Source organism: Taeniopygia guttata, chromosome 20 (assembly GCF_048771995.1).
Source record: "Taeniopygia guttata chromosome 20, bTaeGut7.mat, whole genome shotgun sequence".
Lineage (NCBI taxonomy): Eukaryota > Metazoa > Chordata > Aves > Passeriformes > Estrildidae > Taeniopygia > Taeniopygia guttata.
In genome coordinates, this window is record NC_133045.1 from 8,773,107 (window position 1) to 8,792,791 (window position 19,685).

The 19,685-nt window shown below is 43.2% G+C and overlaps 1 protein-coding gene across 9 annotated transcripts in view; it reads right to left on the bottom strand.

Annotated features, from left to right (window-relative positions):
* Positions 1 to 175: 175 nt before the first annotated feature.
* Positions 176 to 19,685, bottom strand: part of ZBTB46 (zinc finger and BTB domain containing 46) — a 52,425-nt gene continuing 32,915 nt past the window's right edge. For 8 of the 9 annotated variants that reach the window (XM_030288403.4, XM_072916886.1, XM_030288401.4 and 5 more), the window contains 5 exons: positions 14,603 to 14,775; positions 13,395 to 13,446; positions 13,016 to 13,303; positions 8,184 to 8,359; positions 176 to 4,958 (listed from right to left, as the gene is read on the bottom strand). In XM_030288403.4, coding sequence (XP_030144263.3) covers positions 4,572 to 4,958; positions 8,184 to 8,359; positions 13,016 to 13,303; positions 13,395 to 13,446; positions 14,603 to 14,775 — 1,076 coding nt within the window. In that variant the 3' untranslated portion in view covers positions 176 to 4,571. The remainder of the gene's footprint in view (positions 4,959 to 8,183; positions 8,360 to 13,015; positions 13,304 to 13,394; positions 13,447 to 14,602; positions 14,776 to 19,685) is intronic. The other variant, XM_072916887.1, reaches the window with a different exon arrangement.

The window sequence follows — 19,685 nt, forward strand, 5'->3', positions numbered from 1 at the left end:
ATGAGCCACAGGTGTCTGTTTGGGATGGGGAAGGGGAAGGTGGATGGAGCAGCACCCGCAGCCTCGGGGTGAGCAGAGCTCCCTGCTCATCCCCATGTTGCCCCATCCTTCCACACAGGGCAAGGAGGAAAATAATAATAATTACTATGTATTTAAAAAGAAAAAGCAGACAAAATTGTAGCAGCAATTTCCCAATTTATTGAACTGATTGATTTTTGCAGGTATGTCTAAGCTAAATCCCATCACAAAGGTTCTATCCGAGGGGCAGCCCCCGGCAGGATAGGAACTGGGCAGCAACTAGAAAATAAAATCAGATTTACCTGAACTACATTGACAGAAAATCAGTACAACACAGCATGTTCTCCCACTGACTTCTGGTTACGAAATCTCCTCAACCTCCCCAAAATATTAAACACATCTTCAATACAAACACAGGTTTATAATAATTAATATAAAGTCAGTATAATATAGAATATTCCCAGCAAAAAAAAAAAAAAATCAACAATCTTCAAACACCATCCTTTTTGTGTTTGTTCAGCTTTATTTTTGTAGACAGGTTTAAAGCACGTTGAAAAATAAATATATATGAAAGCATACACACAGCACTCTGTCTAGGGGACTAGAAAAAAAAAAGGCTGAAATTCAAAACATGACTCAGGATCTACAAAATCAAAGGAACCATTAATTATGGCTTTTGTAGGAGTCACACATGTCACAGAATGAGCGAAAATTAGATTATCTTTCAGAATATTGCAAAAAATTCCAGTTTTTGCATTGTTTTCATGGAGTTTCTTCCCTCAAGGGTGATGTGCAAAAGGGGGAGCTTTGAGGGGAGGTGCTCAGGGACAGTCCCAAAACGCAGCCGCCCACCCCAAAGCCACAGCTTTGCCTGGGGAAAACGGAGTGTTTAAAGGCAGGAGTGGGGAGAGGAAACAAAAGGGGAAGTAATGCTGGAGTGGGTTTCCTTCCGGACAAAAATTACTCGTTTTGTTGTCCAAAAAACTGATTTTTGATTAAAGAAAAAAAAAAAAAAAAGGGACAATCACTTTGCAAACCTTCATTGGAGAAGTCTCCCTCTGCTTCCCCACAGAGCCGCTCCACAGCTGTGAGGCTTTGGGGAGACCTTAAAAACCACAAAACTGGGGAATTCATGATTTCAATAATATTTTTGGAAATGTCAAATCAACACAAGGACCTTGTTTGTCTCCATCCTTTAAGATGTTCTCCAAGTCCATGGATCCCTGGGATGGAGGGCACAGACAGGATGATGCCCTCTGCCCCATTCCGCTCTCTACTCCTGGCACTCAGATTTAAAATAAAAAATGAGGGTAATCAAGGAATTCAAGGAGGAACATTTACATGTACAAATGCTTTTAAAAAATGAATTGCAAGTTCTCAAGATGGAGTATATCCATGTTTTACCTCTAGGAGTTACTGTTGTGGAACTAAGTCTGTATATATATACACACATACATATATATATATATATATTTAGAAAAACTTAAAAAAAGGGAACCTCAGTGAAGTATACAAAGCCCTGAAGGGAAATACAAAGACGAGATGCAGAACAGGCAGAATTAGTGGGGTTTTGTTTAAATCTCCAAGAGCAGAAGTTTGCATAGGCAGTAAATCCGAGAGACCCCGGAGAGAAGCTGGAGGGATGTGATCACCTGGAGTGACTGATGAAGTTTATAAAGTTTCAGCATAAAAAACACGCCCAAATTCCTGTTTTTCAAACCCAAGTCGGAGCATGGGAGGTTAAGGATGAATCCCTGTGTTTCCAACTCTGCACACCTCCATCAGAACAAAGCACTTCAATAGACACCAGGTGTTAGAAGGGTTTTATTTGGTACATGGTGTGTGTTAGTGGGACAGAAGCATGTGCGAGGTTATGACATGGGAAAAGTTAGTTTTTATGTAGATTTTCCATTTTTCTCTCCCTTTTTTCTTTACTTTTTGCATCTTCAGTTCAAAGAGCCTCAAAGTGACAGAATTTGGAAACACTCCTGAGCGCTACCCGGCTCTCTGCCCACCTTTAATAAAAATAAGGAAAAACAAGAATAAAATATTTCCAAGGGGATTGTGAAGAAAGCTCAGCACTCCATAACTCTGATGACAAAACTGAGTCACCCAAGGGAAGGGAGGAAGAGGAGGGCTTGGCTCACACCTGCTCCTCCTCAGAAGGTGGATGCACACACCAGCATTGGAGGGGATGGGCCATCGGAATGTGACACAAACCCAAGGGTTTGAACCATTTGGGCTTTAAAATTCTCTTTAAAATAGATTTTTACATATAAAAGGCAAAGCTAAAGATAAATCTTTAAGTACTGTATGTATTTGTCTACATGCAACAGGTGAGGCTGCACATTCAGGACTTCAGGCACCCCCGAACCCCTCCCTATTTACAGGGTAAATGACAATAAATACAGAGCCCACACTGTGGGGGCCAGAATCAGGATAAGGGAACAGCCTCATCTCTGGGACCCACCAAAACCATTGGAAAAGGGTATATAAAGGTCCAATTGTGATATATTGGGTGGGTTTTTACAGTTTTTTAAATAGGGGAGGAGAAGGAAAAGAAGCTAAAACACAAAATGAGATTTTTACAACTTAAGAAAGATGTTCCTGCATGACCTGCTCAAGCAACAAGTGCCACTAACTCCTCCAGTCCAAGGGGTAGCAGCAACAGGGCTGAGCCACACCGAGGATTTTGGGAAAGATCCGTGTTCCCACAGCACTGAACACCCCCAAATCCACAGGGCAGGAGCCTGGAGGCTCCCAATGGAAGCAATGGTGAACCGGGGTGATGGATGGGGAGAGAAGGTGGTGAATGTCTGCGAGGAACTGAGCAGCAGAGAAAGGGAGTGAATGCCATAAACCCAGGGTGCAGCTGGAAGGAGGGAAGGGAGAGAGAACCCAGCTCCTGCAGGTGCCAGGATTGAGGCTCCCACCACGCTCCACGAAATCCTGGCGCCAAGTGGCTTAAATCCTTTCAGGTTATTTGCTTTATGGGGGTTTATTGTACAATATGCTTTTAATTCCTTTGCTGGGTGGAACCACACTTTTCCTCATGGACCACCAGGCCTGTAGGAAGGAAAATAGCACCTTGAGTCATTTGGCTTCTAGCAATGGGTTGTCTTTCGTGGCAGGTTTCAAGGTACCACAGTCACAGATATCGTAAAAAATTGCTCAATGGCAAGGATGGAGTGAGGTCTTCAGCTTTTTTGTTTTATTTATTTAAAAAAGCACCAGAAGCAAAGAGGTGAAGGTAGAACAAGCTGTTTCTCAGGAATAAGACAAATCCAACACATGCTGCTGCTGTTGTTATTTAGGTGTAGCTGAAAGAAGGCAACAGTGGCCGATATGAACAGGGAGAATCCAAATATCTGGAACAGCCCCACAGAGCCTGAGGAGATGCTGGGAGAGAAACCTGGCTCTTATTTAAAGAATAAATGGTTTATTGGAAAACTTACATGGAACGGGTGCATCTAAAGCTGAAGGTTTTTGTCATGAATTAAGTAGGTGTTAGACCTACCCATGATCAACAAGAATGTTGAGATTGGCAAGGAAGAACAAGGTACCCAGGTGAAATCCTGGCCCCACAGAAATCCATGGGATGGGAGCAGCAGGATTCCACCCTGGTGGGATCGCCTCTCCTTGGCTTCTCGCTCATCCTGCACTTGGCCGAATGCCTTCGTTTTGCTACAGTTTGCATATTTTTGTGAAAAAGGCAGCTGAGCACAGGGAGAACAGTGAAGATATTTGTGGAGAGGAATGACAGGTACAGAATTGTGTCCTCTAGAGCAAAAGGTGCTTCCAGAAGCACAAACGTGTTTCAGTGCCTGTGGATGACCAAGGCTGGAAGACAGGACAGGGGTAAGATGCCAGTAGGTCCAAGAAAAGTCACAATCTGTTTTTGATGGTGATTCTTTTGGAAGCTAAGAATCCAAGAGAAGTATTTGTAAGGCTGTAATCTGACTTGCCTTTTGATCTATTTGGCTCCATAAAAAATAATTAAAACTCTTTAAATAACTTTGCAAAAGGCCTGTATCATCAGGGGAAGCCCTCCAACACATCCATCCATCTGCTTTCACAACCTTAGCTTGAAATTCCACTGCTGCTGGGATTTTAGCACAGACAAGGTGTAACAAAAACCCAACCAACCAACAAGCCTGCTTTGGACACAAAGACCTCCCTGGTGCTCGGTTTGGAGTGGGAAGGGGAGGAGGATTCATGCTTCACCGGCCTCCCCACACCTGCAGAGACTCCACCTCCCTCTTGGGCAGCCTGGCGGACTTGGCTGAAGGGGTGGCCATGGGCAGGGGGTCACAGGGGGAAAAGGGGAAAGGGAAAAGGGGGAAGGCGAAGTCAGTCGTGCCACTGGAAGCGACCTTGCTAAGACAGTGTCTGAGTGGAACAGAGAAGGACTTGTTTAGAAAACACAAGAGTTATTTTGCACACATGGACGACAACAAGGCTACTTAGTTTTTCCAACATACTCCTTCCTCCCCACCCTCCCTCCCCCTACAAACAACAGAGCGAAACAAAAAAACCAAACAAAAAAATAATCCCTAAGAAATCCAGGTAAAATCCTTGTCGTTCTCCCCAGAGTTGTCCTGCTCCTGCGGGGAGTCGACATCTTTGTCATCATCTAAAATCACATCATCCTGTGACATCCCCACGTCATCCTTCCACTTGATGTCGTCGTCGTCTCCCATCTCCTCGTCTCCTTCCACTTTGATGTCATCTGGATCTTCCATGTACTGCCCTTCCCCGGGGTAGCACTCCTCTGGGGACCCCTCTGCCCCGTTGTGGTCCAGGTGCCCGGCGATGCCGCGGCCGGAGCAGTCGGCGCAGACGCCGTGGCGGCGCGAGCCGTGCTTGATCCCCACGCTGGCTGCCGACATGAACACCCGGTTGCAAACCTTGCAGACGTATTTTTTATCTTTGCTGTGGACCTGGAGAAGAAGAAAGCACAGAGGTGAATGCCAATGGAGATGGAATGAGAGCTGTTCCTGTGTCCCTGCAAAGGCAAATCCACAACTGCTACCTGAGGTCACACCTGGCTTCCACCATGAACTCAAACCCACCACGATTAATTCAACCCTGCAATGATGACACACAATAAAATCCTTTGGAACTGCCTGCTGATCAGCACACTCGTAAGTCTGAGAGAAACTTTTATCATAATTTTTTTTCTTCCTTTTTCCTTCTGTTTTTCTGGGGTGCAATAGTTTTATCACACCCACCACCAAGAAGAAAATGTTAAAAAGAAATAAACAAACAATCCACAAGCACTAGTTCTGTTCAGAGAAGAATAACCCTGACCAAAACAGTGTTAATGTCATAGTGATTTAGTGGTCTCCCTCCTGATCCCACTGCTGTCCAGAACCAAGGAACAGGAACGCCTGGGATATCTCCTGTATCCCCCAAAAATGCATCTGAATGCACTTCTCACCTTATTTCTGACTACGTTAGTTTGACAAAAATATTTCTCTTCTGTAACTCATGCTGCAAGAATCCTGGGCATCTGAAGCTACCACAAAACACGTAAAGGAAGCAAGGAAAATGCTCTGCAGGATAAAAGAATTCATTTCCAGAGCCAAACTGCACTATCCAATGAGCAAAACTGCACTTTGAGAAACACTAAACACCTGTTTAAAGGTGAAATCTGTCCCTGGCCACTTTTGCCCTGCATGGAAGGCAAGGAGCTTGTCAAACCATCCACCTGCTCCTCTGCCAAATAAACCAGGGCAGTGAGAATTCCAAACTTCACCACAAGGAGCCTCATCAGGTACTTTCACTTACACATATATATCTACATGTAAAATACACACTGATTTTATTTATATATAGAAAAGTTTAGTTGGAAGGGACAATCTTCTAGTCCAATTGCCTGACTGCTTCAGGGCTGCCCAGTATTTATTATAAATATGTATTTTTCTTTTATATTTTTTTCTTTATTCTTTTATATATTAACACCACATGGGGACAGCACAGGCACTCAATGCCCTGTCTCTGGCACTGATCCTCAGGAGACACTTTAGGAAGTGGTGTAGAAGCACACAAGGATCAGGGCCAGTGGTTTGGGGTTGTTCTGAGCAGCCCAGCAGCCACCAGAGCCTTGGGTACGTATCACCAGTCCCTAATCCTTTTTAACTCGTTTCTTCTTTTCATGCTCACAAAAACCTGTGGGAAAGCTTTTGCTGATTAAAGTCCTTCCTTTTATTTTAAAGCTGCCTGGATGCTTGCTCCCTGCTCCTGCCTCAGCGTGGGCTCACCAGCTCTCACCACCTGCCTCCACAAGTCCTCACTCTGGAATATTCAGCTGAGCTAAAGCCCTTTGGGAAGAGGACAAATTGACCCCTTGCAGCCCCTCAGCCCTCACTGCTGCAGGACACTGGCTCAGGCTCTGTGTTGCACCAGTCCCAGCCGTGTTCAAAGCCTGTGAGTGCCTCTGATATGCTCTGGCTGCAGGTTCCCCTGCCCCGAGCCAGTCCCTATGACATTTTTCTACTGCATCAAGCAAAGGCATTAAATTTTATTACTTTTTTTAAAGCAGTTAGACAGGGATGCTCAGAGTCATCCAGCAGGTATCACTCACTTTCAACTTGTACAAGAATGATTTTCAGGCATCAAAAGCTGAACAGGACAACAGAAGGTGGTCAGGGGTGCAGAATAAGGGCTAAAAGAGCCATATAAAAAAGGAATTATAAAACAAGTACTAAACCAATTTGTAATTATCACAGAATGGTTTGGGTTGGAAGGGACCTTAAAGCTGATCTAGTGCCCCATGGGCAGGGGCATCTTCCACTAGAGCAGGTGGCATTTCTACTAAAAAACTCTAAAAAACTAAAATCACCTCTCTCCCTCTTTTCCAATGCTGACAGTTCAGTCAGCAGGTTCAAAGTGAGCCATATTCCTGGACGCAACTGAACAGAAATGAATCTTATTCCCTTTACAGCCAAATTAGTATTAAACACAGAAACAGCATTTGGCCCTCAGTATTGGACAGTGCCATTAGAAAGATGACAAATGACTGATTAAATGCCAATATTTCAGGGAAGAGAAATGAAAATATGCTGACAACATCCTAAACTTATGAAAAAAAAAAAATTAAAAAGGAAAAGCTCTCAGAAATAAAATGCTGTAGGCAACCAGCTGGCACAACAAGGTGTTCCCTGCTGCAAAACCAGTACCAGATCTCAAATCCTGCTGTGTGCTTGCAGCAGGACTGAGCTCATGCTGGGATCTGCCTCCCGAACTCCAGCACCCCAAGGGAAGAAGGAAGGGACATCTCAGGGAGCAGGCAGTGCCCAAGCAGATGGCTGGGCACTCATCCAAACAGACATGGGAGCAGCAAAGGAAGGGAAGGAGATGATGGGGCACCGTGGAAAATTGTCACACAGGGCTCCAGGGTCTCGGTGAGGGACCTGGGGCATTGTCGGTGGTGAGCCAGACCTGCTGCTGGAATTACTGCCTAGAAACTACCTGCTCTGCCACAGTATCACCTCCACACTAAGCTTTGAGAACCTTTTTAGGATGGCAAATCATTTCTACGCTGAAAAGAAAAATAATCAAAGTTCAGCTTAGAATTCTGTTTCTGAAGAAGCTGTGAAGAGCCAGACACCCGCACCAGCCTTGCAGTCAGAGCTGAGGAGCCTCTTTAGCAAGGTGTAACAGCATTTTTGATAACTAAACATGGCCAGAACAGAGTAGCTTTGCCTCAAGTTCTTGCTGAGCAATGTGTTTTAAAGCTTTCTGCACCAAGTCATAGAATTACAGAATTGTTTAAGTTGGGAAAGGCCTCTAAGATCAAATCCAATTGTTCCCACCACTAAATCACGTCCCCAGAAGCCACATTTACACGTTTGTTAAACCCTTCCAGGGATGGTGACCCCCCATTGACACTCCTGGGCAGCCTGTGGCACGGCTGAACAACCCTTTCAGTGAAGAATTTTTTGCTAATATCCACCCAAAACCTTGGAAAGCTTCTAGCTGAGTTTGGAGAGTGGAAGGAGGATGAACAGGCAGGCAGGCAGCCATGAGGCCTTGGAAAAGCATGGAAAAAAGATACAGGAGAAGCCTTCAGATGAGCCCTGAGTGGCAAACAAAATCCAGATTTAAATGAGGTGAACTCCTGCTCTTCACCCTGAACAGGAGGGCTGATGCCCCAGCCTTACCAAGGTGTGGCGCTTCATGTGCTCCCGGCGGGTGAACTTCTTCCCACAGATCTCGCAGGGATAGGGCCTCTCTCCCGTGTGGGACCGCATGTGTCTCTTCAGGATGCACTGGTGCATGGCAGAAAAGCTGCAGTACGGGCACTTGAACTTCTTCCTGATGACTGTGAACTCGTTGACTGCAAGAGAGAAAGCAGAACACACAGATTAATCTCAGTCTTCTCCTTGACTATTTCACTATTAAATTAGTTCGCTGTGAAATCACACTCTTACCCCTTAACCATCTACATATTTTTAATCCTTATACTGTATTACTGCCCATATATTATTAAAGCTAAGAAATTGAGTACCTCCACCACAGCAGCTTTTGAACAACTTGACACACAAACATTTAGCAACAGCTTGTTACAGACATTGCTTGCTAAAGGGAAAATGAAGAGGGCTGTCAACCTGCTAGAGTTCTGATTTATTATAAAGGATTATCCTAAATATCAAGATCTAAAATGCTCACAGTATTACTTCTGGAAGAAGCAGGGAGCCAGGAACAGAAGTCCACAAAGGTGGCACCCAAACAGTGTCTGTGTTATTTATGGGGTGACACAAGAACATCATCACACACCACAGGAACATTTTGGTGAAGCAGAGACTGAGGATGGCCCAGAGGAAACAGGACAGTTCCAACCCCCATTCTCTACATTATCCAGTGACACAGTGACAGTGCCACACACAAAATACAGCAGGTGAAAATTGAGTATTGCTGCTCCCTGAGGGCACCACCCACCCACTACAAGTTTGGAAGTGACTGACCATGAGGAGATGATTTCTCCTGTTTCTCCTTCAACTGTTGCTAGTGTGTTAATTTTCACCCACTTTTCTCCTAAGTATTGTTATTTCTCAAAGAAATATATATACATAACAAGGAGGGGGAAAAAAAAGAGAGCAAGTTCTAGTTAATCACTGTAACTTATGTATTTGTAAATGGCTCTTGGTAAGGGAAACAGTCTATGGAAGAGACTTTCCTACTATTTTTTTTTTACAGCTAGAATATGAAAATTCTTTTTCTTTTATTACAGGAAAAAATATTTTTATTTTCTCTTAGGGTTTGACACTCCCTCATCTATACACTCAGAGGCAAGGAGCCCACGTCTTCCTACAGCAGATAGCAATTTTATCATACAAAGCTATTTATTATAAATTCATTTCCAGTCTGATTTTGCAACTGCTTGATTTTGGTGACAGGCCACACACACACTTGTAACAACCCTGTCACTATGGAGTGTAGACAAGGTGAGCAAGCTGTAAACTGAGCACAGGGAGTCAAGAGGGGACACAAACCCTCCTTCCTCCAGTCCTGCTCCACACCACACACACTGCAGAGACACAGAGCCACTGGGAAATGCTGACTGGAGATCCTGACAGCAACAAGATCCTGGGAGCATGAAGAAAAAGTGCTTTAAGGAGAGAAGCTCACAAGATCCCCTATTCCTACATCACTGGGTTGTAGGTGATCCTGCTGTTCCCTCAGTGACCGGTGCCTGCTCATCTCTCCCTTCCCTTCAGGGCTGAGCTGCAGCAAAGCTGAAAAGGCAACACCCAATGCTGGGAGCATGAGCTGCACCCCCAGCAGGCTCCTTCCCAGCCACCTGCTTCCAACACATCCATGGATTCCCAACAGCCTATTCCTGACTCTGTCCAACATCCCTCATGCCTGCATTCAGCTTAAATCACTCAAAAACAGTATTTTCAGCTTCTGTATTTAAAAATACTCACAGAACACTATTTGCAGCTATAGTTTTATTGGAAACTATTTTTGCACCAAATAGCCACATATTTAGTCCTGGTATCTACAAAAGGAAGCACCTCAAAAACAGCAGCATGGTCAGAAAAAGAAGTGTATTGCAGTGTTAACATTTTCACAGTCCTGTAAAATATATGCACCCACAGTACATCTATTTAATGCACAAATACCACCTTTGGTATGAGAATCATCCTTTGTCTAAATGACAATAATTTATAGCAGCATTAAGTGTAGCAGCATTAAGGTCCTAAGAAATCATCTTTAACACGATCATCAAGGTGATAAACAGCAGCACCGTGGGTAAAGAGCTCCTGGACAGAGCACCGAGAAATGGAGAAGGAAACAGAAACAGTGACACAGTAAAAATCTGTGTACTTAATGCCACTAAAATATTTATGGAAATGTGTGTTTTTAAAACCAACACAATAATGCTTGGGAAAAAATCTTTGGTATTGTCATCACAAGTAACTTCAGTAAATTTCACTGAGGCTGTTAAAGGACACAGGCTCCTACATCCCTGAGAGTAAACGAAATGCACTAATGATGCCAGATGGAGCTGCTCTGGAATAACTCTGTAAACTGTCATCTAGTTAATAATCACTGAAATACTACATTCTTTGGGTGATTATGAAGGACTCACAAACTTCAGGAGAATTCTTGTCTGCAAAATCCTCTTTATATTTAAGGCTATAAATAGGAAGGTGCAATTTAATTTTCAGACTCTCACCTCCCATCAGCTTCCCATGCCATCTCCTCACAGTAAAATCCTGCTTCTAAACCTGTCCTACAAAAACCCAATAAAGCTCTGCCCTGTTATACCCTTCAGTTCTAACAGTTTAAAAAACCTACTCCTGCTCCTGAAGGGAAGCACTGGAAATTCCCAGTGCTGAAGTCAGGAAGCACTCTGATGCACAGGCCAGTCTATTAGAGACAGCAGAAAAAGAATTCCATGTTGAATTAAATTCTAAAATACAAGAAAAATCAGCAAACATGAAACCTCATTAACTATTATTATGTAATTAAACTTTTTAAAGTTTGCTGAAATTGCTTTTGCTGGCACCTTACTTTCCCAAGTCAGACAAATCCTTCCCTGCTGCTCCCAAATTTCCAGATAAGATTCATTGGGTTACAACTTTGTTTTCTGGCTCAGCTTTCTCCTTTCTCCCTAGCTGATTATTTAAGAGCAAAATAAATCATGAGGCAATTACTCTGACATCTGTCACAAGGGAAGCTGACACTAAAAGCTACACACATTCACAGACAGCCGAGATCTCCCATGCCAAAGATGTCAACGGGAACGAGAGCGGAAAAAATGAACCTGACTTTGCAAAAAGCAGAACATCTAAACCCAAATGATTAAAGTGTACTACAGTGATTACATGGGAACTTATCCTCAATTCTGATTGCAGCCTGCTCAAATGAAGGGTAAGAGCTAAGCCAAGCAGGGGAACTCTGGCTTCCTGGCCCTGCTGTGGCATGGAGCAGTGTCCCTGAAGCTCCAACTCCCAGCAGGAACAGGAGGAGCAGAGCTCCTGTTCCTTCTCCACAAGCCCAAGGGCAGCAGGACCTGGTGAGCTCTCTCATTCACCTTTCCACAGGAAAGAGCTGGGGAAGAAGCTCCTCACTAAGTCCACATTGTGCACAATTAAGTATTTTTTTGTCTCCCTGAGATGCAACAATATAATGAGAAAGAACTTCCCCGAAGAACTCTAGAGAACATTTGTAGAGGTTGGGTTTTTTCCTCCTCAGCTGTCTCTCACACTAAGGAAAGAAACCCCACATGCTGACAAGCTGTGCTGCACATGGAGCAGCTGGAAGTACTGCTCTTAATTATGCTACTTTCATTTCACAGTTACCATAATCTGGTTTTGTATGTAAATATATAGCAAGAGACACAGAAGTATTTAATCTTTTTAAAAAAATAAGTGAATTTCATACAACGAAACAGGAATTACAGATTTCTACCCATCAGGAACAGCCATTACTGATTCTGTATGCACACCGTAAGTTACAATTAAATCTATGTAAAGCCTCCTTCCTATGCTTCAACACCACCACACTCAGCCTGGCTAACTTAATTACAGTGTATAAACCAAACGAGTCACAAAAATGTACAGAACCCCTGAAAACCACAGCTCAACTCCAGCATGTTTTTTAAAAAAAGCCCTGAATGTACTGAAATATCATATCAGTAAAGGATATAAGCCTTGCAACAACTTTCAAGCCCAAGTAACATACCCTACTCAACATATGAACAAGCAGTGTATTTTTCTCCTTTGAAAGACACAGAAAACCATTTTACAACCAGCAACCCTGTGCTTCCACAGCTCCTCAGTTCACAGTGAAAACCCCTGGAATGCCCAAATGGTCTAATGGACAGAGCACTAGAGCAGAACTCAGAACTGAATTCTATTATTAATTCTATTGCTAGCACTTTCAACAACCTGATGGATGTTATTTTCCTGAGGAATTGGAGGAAAACAGCCCCATTTCTTTTATAAAGCACTTTGAGATCAACTGATAAAGCAGTTCAAGGTAGTGCTAGAACACAGAATGAGCACTCCAACAAAACAGCTGAAGTGCCCATTTTATGGACCCAAAAAAGTTATCTTTGCACAAAAATTACCCCAAGGCTGCAGTGACACAACATCTGGAACCAGCACAGCACCAACAGATCAGCTTTGGGGAGTCACTCTATGAAAGTACACCCGTAGAACATTTATTTGCAGCATGAGAACCACAGCACAATTTGCTTTTCCTAGTTCAAGGAAGCATCTCATATACAACAACAGCAGCTACGTATCCTCAGGATCCTCGCTTGGCCCTACACTGTCCAAAAGCTCCAGCCCAGCCAGGTGGGCAGAGCCCAGGTAACACTTTTTCACGTGGCTACTGAGGCTCTTCTGGGCGCCGAAGCCCTTCCCACAGCAGAGACAGACAAAGGCGCGCTCGCTCGAGTGCACGGACAGAAGGTGCCGGTTTAAGTCTGTCTTGTCACGAAACAGCTTGGCACAGTTAGGACACTGCATCTTCTTACAGTGGAAGTGGATGGTCTTCTCGTGCCGGTCCATGTTGGATTTCAGAGTGAAGCTGGCGGGGCACTTGGAGCACTGGAAGCGGCCGAGCTGGCCGGGCCGGGAGCAGTCGAGCACGTCGAGCGGGAGGAGCATGGAGAAGGCGTGCTCGTGGATGTGCTCCTTCAGCTCCTCAGCACGCTGGAACACCCTCCTGCAGAAGCCACAGGTCAGCCTCTTGGCCAGGGCCGAGTCCAGGAAGGTCCCACTGGTGGTGACGTCTGTGTCCTCAGACCTCGGGAAACTCGAATCTGAAACAGGACCACGGGCACACACGCACGGATCAGCCTCTTCTGGTATAAAATAGTGACAGTTTAAAGATGTATTTTCCTCTCTGCTTACCTGAGTCAGAGTTATCAAACTGCCAAAGTGCCAGCAATCCATCAAAGGCAGCCTGCAAAGGAAAAGCACAAAGAAGTTAGGGCAGGCATTTACAAGAAGCTCTCCTGTAGGCAGAGCTGGGACTCCCATTGCTGTCACTGCCTTCATCCCTTCTCTAAGGGAGGCTCAGCTGTTTGACCTGACAACTCAAAGTGCCCTTACAAAGCTTTCACTGCCAGAGCAGTGAACTGGGCCTTTATCTTGCCTCAAAACACCTTATCATTTGGTGTTTTGAAGACAGTAATCAACATCTCTGTTTAAGTCACAGATAACTATTCAGTCTCACTAAGCATCTATAGCTCCCACTCAGGCCAGTGGGAAATGCTGGACTGGATATTTTTAGTTGATACAACAGAACTGGAAAATTCTCTCTTAGCCCTCCACAGGTATTTTTCCACACAGGAGAGCCTGTAGAACACAAACACCTTCTGCATAGCTCCCCTTCTGCAATGCCCTCTGGCACTGCTGATCCAAATTCTAAATAAAAGCTGATCTTTTTTTTTTTTTTTTCCTTATAAATCCCTTGCAATATGCCAGCATGTGGCAGATGGCAGCCCTGTATGAGGCAGAGGCGTGCTGCAGCCCCGGCAGGTCTGTGCAGACCAGCTCACTTTGCTCTATGGGGATGGCAAAGCAAAATCTGTGTTTTCCACCCATTTGTTTAATACAATATAATTCAAAAATATTAGGAACAAGAAAGGCTGCAGAAAGCTATGGATTTTAGGTCAAACTTCCCACTTCTGTAATAGAGAGAGCCAGCCCACTTCTGTCTGAATTTATACAGCTACAAGAAACCCAAATGTCCTACACCAGAAGTGAGCAATGGGTAGCTGAGGTCTCATGCCATTATTACATGCTAGTGTGTAATGTTGTGCAAGTGAAGGGGTTTACAATAAAAAAGGCATTCATATTTAAAAATCCCCAGAGGCTTTTGAACAGAAATTCTGCTGAGGTAAGACAGAAAGACTAAAACTGGGACAGCACCAGTCCTGACCCTCAACAGACTTCTAGTTTAAAAACAATCTGTATTTAAAAAAAAAAAAAAAGCTCACAGATTAAAGTATAAGGTATTAGATCTTTCAAAATACTCCTAACTGGGGAGGATTTGATCAAACAGACACCTTTGCATTTCAAATTCTTTGTATTCCCCTCTCCGCCCCCGATCTTACCTGGGTTGAGGAAGGCACCTCTCCTTTTATCCCAGTTTCTGGTGACATTTCACCAGAAGAGCAGATCCTGGTGGGGCTCTGAGTGGCAAGGTGTGCTGAAGGCAGCGGGGGAGATGGTGCTTCCACTTTGCCATCACTTTCACCCCCTGAAGGATTCGAGCTGGTGCCAGGCCCTGGGGAACACAGGAAACGAATCTCACCCACGTGAACGAGCACCAGCTGGTGGCTTTAAAAACGGCCTCGCAAAGGCAGTGCCCCAGCACTCGCAGCTCATCTTCTGTCAGTGGGAGGGAATGCAGCAGGACAGGGATGCCAGGCTTTTGGTCTTTCTGGTTGATGGGTTGTTTTTGGTTTTTTTTTTTTAAAAAGCAGCCTCCCCACCCAAATGTCTGTGTGTACTGGAGTGACGTTGCAGGGCTCGGTCACTACAGAGTCCGTCAGGAGAAAGAAGCACAGTGCAGCACAAACATCCACATTTCTCTTGGAGAAGCACCATTCTGAACACATACACTTCCACTTTTAAGGAAACTTCAAACTTCATTCCACTAAATTTCTTGAAAGTTTATGTCACAGGTTCAGATCTCAAGATCTGTCCGTGGTGGTTTATTTAATATCGGCCTGTCAGTACTTGATCTCAAAGTGCTTTACAAAAGATGGAAAAAAGGATTCCTGTCACTCTATATTTAGCAAGGATGGAGGTTCAAATATTTGTACAAAACTGTTTCATTATACCTGACAGTCATTACAGTCTAAATATCTCCTATAATTCAAAAGGAAAACATGCCGTGTCCGGCCCTCGCCTACACTGTAGCAACAGCCAAATGGAAAACAATATTCCAGAAACTGCCCTGAGTATCAATGACAAAGCTAAATACAAATAAAGACTGTGTCATCAATATCACTGTACATTACAAATTATTATACAAACTTTAGCACATGCCTTGACTGAATATTGGAATGGCATACTGAGCAGGTTGTTCTTTTTGAAATGCAAGGCGGCAAAACCAGAGGCATATATGGCATAAAATAAACAAATTTGTATTTAAAGCACTCTATGCCCTAAAGGCTTTTTCATTTTCAGCAAAAAAACAGTCTGATGGAAACCTTCAGGGATATAAAACCATCACTTTTTAATGCAGCTACAAATAACAAGTCACAGTTTACACTGTGTCCGAATACAATGCGCTGTGATCTGGGTGACAACAAAGCACTCGAGTGAAACCACACCAAGGTTTCAAAATGTGAACAATCCCAAACCTTAATTTTATCAGCTATCAAAGGAAATTCTGCTCTTGTGCCACAAGCTGGATGTTTGATTTGCTTTCCTCTGCTTTGATCACAGATCGATATCTTTCCCAACTGGGATAACAATGCTACAAGGTTTCCTTCAGGTGCTGCTCATCTGTTGCTGTTGTCATTTTAATGCAGGACAACAAAAATGCCAGAAATTCAAGATAGGAAAGATTCAGGGGAAAAAATTAATTTATCAGTATTTCCTGATAGAAACTGTTCCCAGGAATCCAGCTTTACAGGTCCATAGCAGAATTCCTGCCTAGACAGACACAGGTTCGGTTTTTTTACCCTTGAACATCCCAAACTGATTCAAACTGCCCCAAAGGCATCTCTGGGTTACACTTCTTTGAACTAATGGTATTTTAGCACACAGTAAAGATAAACCAGTGGGGCCTGGCTTGATGAATTCTTTATTAGCTTGAATTTTCCCCAGACTTTCACAGGTTCCAAAAAAATCCCTCTGCACTTAAAGCAAAAACCAAGGCTAATGAACAAGCAATGAAATAAAGCATTGAGAAGTAATAAACTATCATCCAGGGTATACAAACACACAAAGATGTACAACACAACAAAGATGAGTTTTCAAACAATAATCAGTATTTATTTGGTTTCAACAACTGCAAGTAACACAAGAAGAGAGAAACCCACATCAATGACCCACACTTTGTACACAAAACCACAGATTTATGTCCATTCTGACTTGTAGTGTGAGAAACCTTTTTCCCTCCTAAACTTGTACTAAAATGAATTTTAAACAAAAGTATCTTAACTTCTAAATCAGAAATCAAAACCACTTTCCTTCAATCAGCTCTGCACACAGAAAATGAAGCAGGGGTTTAGCAATATTTGTGCGAATACAGAATTCTTGTGACAGCTGGACAGTAAAATATTGTGGAAAGGAGAAAGGCAAAGTTATTATATCTCATTTAATATTGCATCCATTCTCCCCTAAATCTTCTTTTATCATGTACGAAAATTCCACACCAAACTGAATACCTTTAACTTCTTCCTGGGAAAGTTGACCACTGTGTAAAATGTATTTCTTAACATCCAGTGCAAGGATAAATTATTGGCTCCAATGAACCATAACTAAAAATAACCTATTAGCTGGTTTGCCCAAAAGAAAAGGGCTCTGTGTACCACGTAATCACTTGGACTGGAAGCTTCATAGGAATTGCTTCTATAAACAGTTTCAGATGCCACAGGGTAAACAGGAAAAGCCAAACTTAGACATATAAAAAAGCCTTCAAATGTGCTATTCTGAAATGTGGAAGTCACCCTTTAAGGGAGTCATCCCCCCACAACAATCTGAAAGTTTTCTTTTTCTTTTTAACGAGAAAACAAGGATGCAAACTAACCACCTCATTTTCTGATGAAAACTAAAATTCTCGTTCTCTTGATTATACTTGGCAAGACCATCTCAAAACATTTGACTGAAGCCTTTGAGACTTCTGGCCATGTGATGTAACCGTGCGGAACAATGCTACCAAAGTTCAGGCTCATAAATGAAATCAGACATGTTATTAAACCAAGGAGCTCTGCAGAGCAGCTCTGCTGGAGTGGAAATCACAGAACAACCACCTGCTTTTGGAGACAAACCAGGAATACATGGCAAGACCAGGAAAACTCTCATGTCTTATCTGAAAGGCACCCCCAGCAACAACCCAGGCAGGTTCAGTAACCAACAGTTCCCCAGACGGCCTCGGTGTTACCCACGAGTAATTCACACTTTTTTTTTCTGCAAAACCTGCGTGTTCCAGGTTTCTGAGCAGCATATGAACAACGTCAATCTTGATCACACATCATGAACATCAAACTCCCCCTTCAGCTGCAGGTTATCTGGCAACTGTGCTACCCAAATGGCAAGGTATTTAAGTTTTCCCTTCTGATTTTAAATGAGTTTGAACTGGTTAACTTCAGAAGTTCACCACAGTGATACAACACCCCCACACACACATTCTGGGCTTCATTTTCCACCAGCAGAATGTCAAGTTCATACCTCATATGATCACATAATGAATTAGTTGAAAAGAACACATGGTAAAATGAAAATCTTGGGATATCCTCTAATTTCTAAAACAGGAAGAATTATGCGGAAGAGCAAGTGAAAACTTTTAATGTGTGTAGTAAGTGGGAGAGTAACATCCCCTTTAGAAATAGCTCATCCAGATGTTAAACATGTTTAACACCCTCTTTGCATCTGTCCACCTCCATTAAGTCTTTTTCCTCCAGAAAAAAACCAAACCAAAACAAAACCTGAATACTGCTCCTTGAGGCAGTTAGGCAGTTATGTACTGCAGTGCTTTGTAAAAGGAGATAATCCAGTGATAGGAGCCAAGATTAAAAAACACTTCACTTCTTTACAGTCAGAAGAGAATGATCACTTGTAATCCCTGAAATTAGTGCATTTCTTTTCAAATCAAGACAGATGAAAACTGCTGGGTTTGGTTCTCTTGCTAAATTCAGTCTCTTTCACTGTGCTCCTACCTACTCCCTCCTCCTTTTTTTTTTTTTTTAATATAACCCAGGAATTAAAATGACTCAACATCCTCAAATTGTTTTTGAAGAAAAATGTCAAAAAACACCTACAAAGCCAGCACCAACCTAGACCGTGCTTTTATATCTCCACAATCTTCCTACCACTTGCTTCACTGTCATTTTATACACTGAAAATTCTCATCAAACTTGATGTCCTGTTGTATTCAGTAATGACCACTTAAAAGGGAATCATATATCACAAGATCTTTTTCAAGTGATTAAAATAAATTGATACCTGTGAATCTGAATAAGATGAAAGAAAAATATGTCTCTTAACTCCTGGCTTCTATAAAAATCCTCTTACCAGGCCACAGCCACATCCCTGACTGCCGTGAGAGCTACAGACCAAGCAGGAAGTCTTCCTTTTGACTTGGACATTTCACTTTGCTTCCATAAAGATGAGATAATTGAAGCTCAGCTGAATGAATCCAAGTACTAGTGAGAAGACTGGAAAATAAGGACTGCAAATACAGGCTGGACAGGACCCCCTGGGCCATGGCACCCCTCAGTGAGATATCAACTACTCCCTTTTCTAAATGTATCAAGCTTTATTTTAAACCCAGCTGGTCTCCTGCCTGCACCATGCCCATCCTCAAGCTCTGCTTCGCAGGTGGTTGGGCAATCTCTAATTTTTAACCCAGATTTATGACTGCTTCATACACATTTATCTTTATGTCAAGTGGTGCTTCAGTTTTTAAGTATAACCTAAAATCCTCCAACAAGAAGAAGGATGATGGATAGAGGGCAGCCCCGTCATTATTCCAATTTATCAAGACAGAAGATGAAATTGCTGATTTCACCTGTCAGGAGTCACAGACCCGAAGCCGTGGTGCATCCATCACCCGCGGTCGTGCACCGATCCAGGCTCCCACCCTCCCTGTGCCAGCTCAGGGCACTCTGCTCCCTGCACCCAAACCCTGCCACTGAACTGAGCCACATCTGTGGTCTTCCACTGCAACTGAAGGATTTTCAACCCTGGAGCCCAATCTGAGCTGTCTAAATCTGATTTAACTGGCAATCCTTCGGGAAGTGAATTACTGTGAAAGAAACCAGAACACTGCACCAGCCATTTCCCACAAATATTTAAGCTACAGAATAAGGTACAGAAACTTCAAGGTTTTTGGATTTTTTAAAAAACAATCCCATTGTTCAGACATGAGAAGTGAAAAGAGACACTAAGTCTGACACTGCACTGTGTAATTATTTCCCTTTGTCACACAACTCCAGGGACCAGTTGGCCACTTGGATGGGG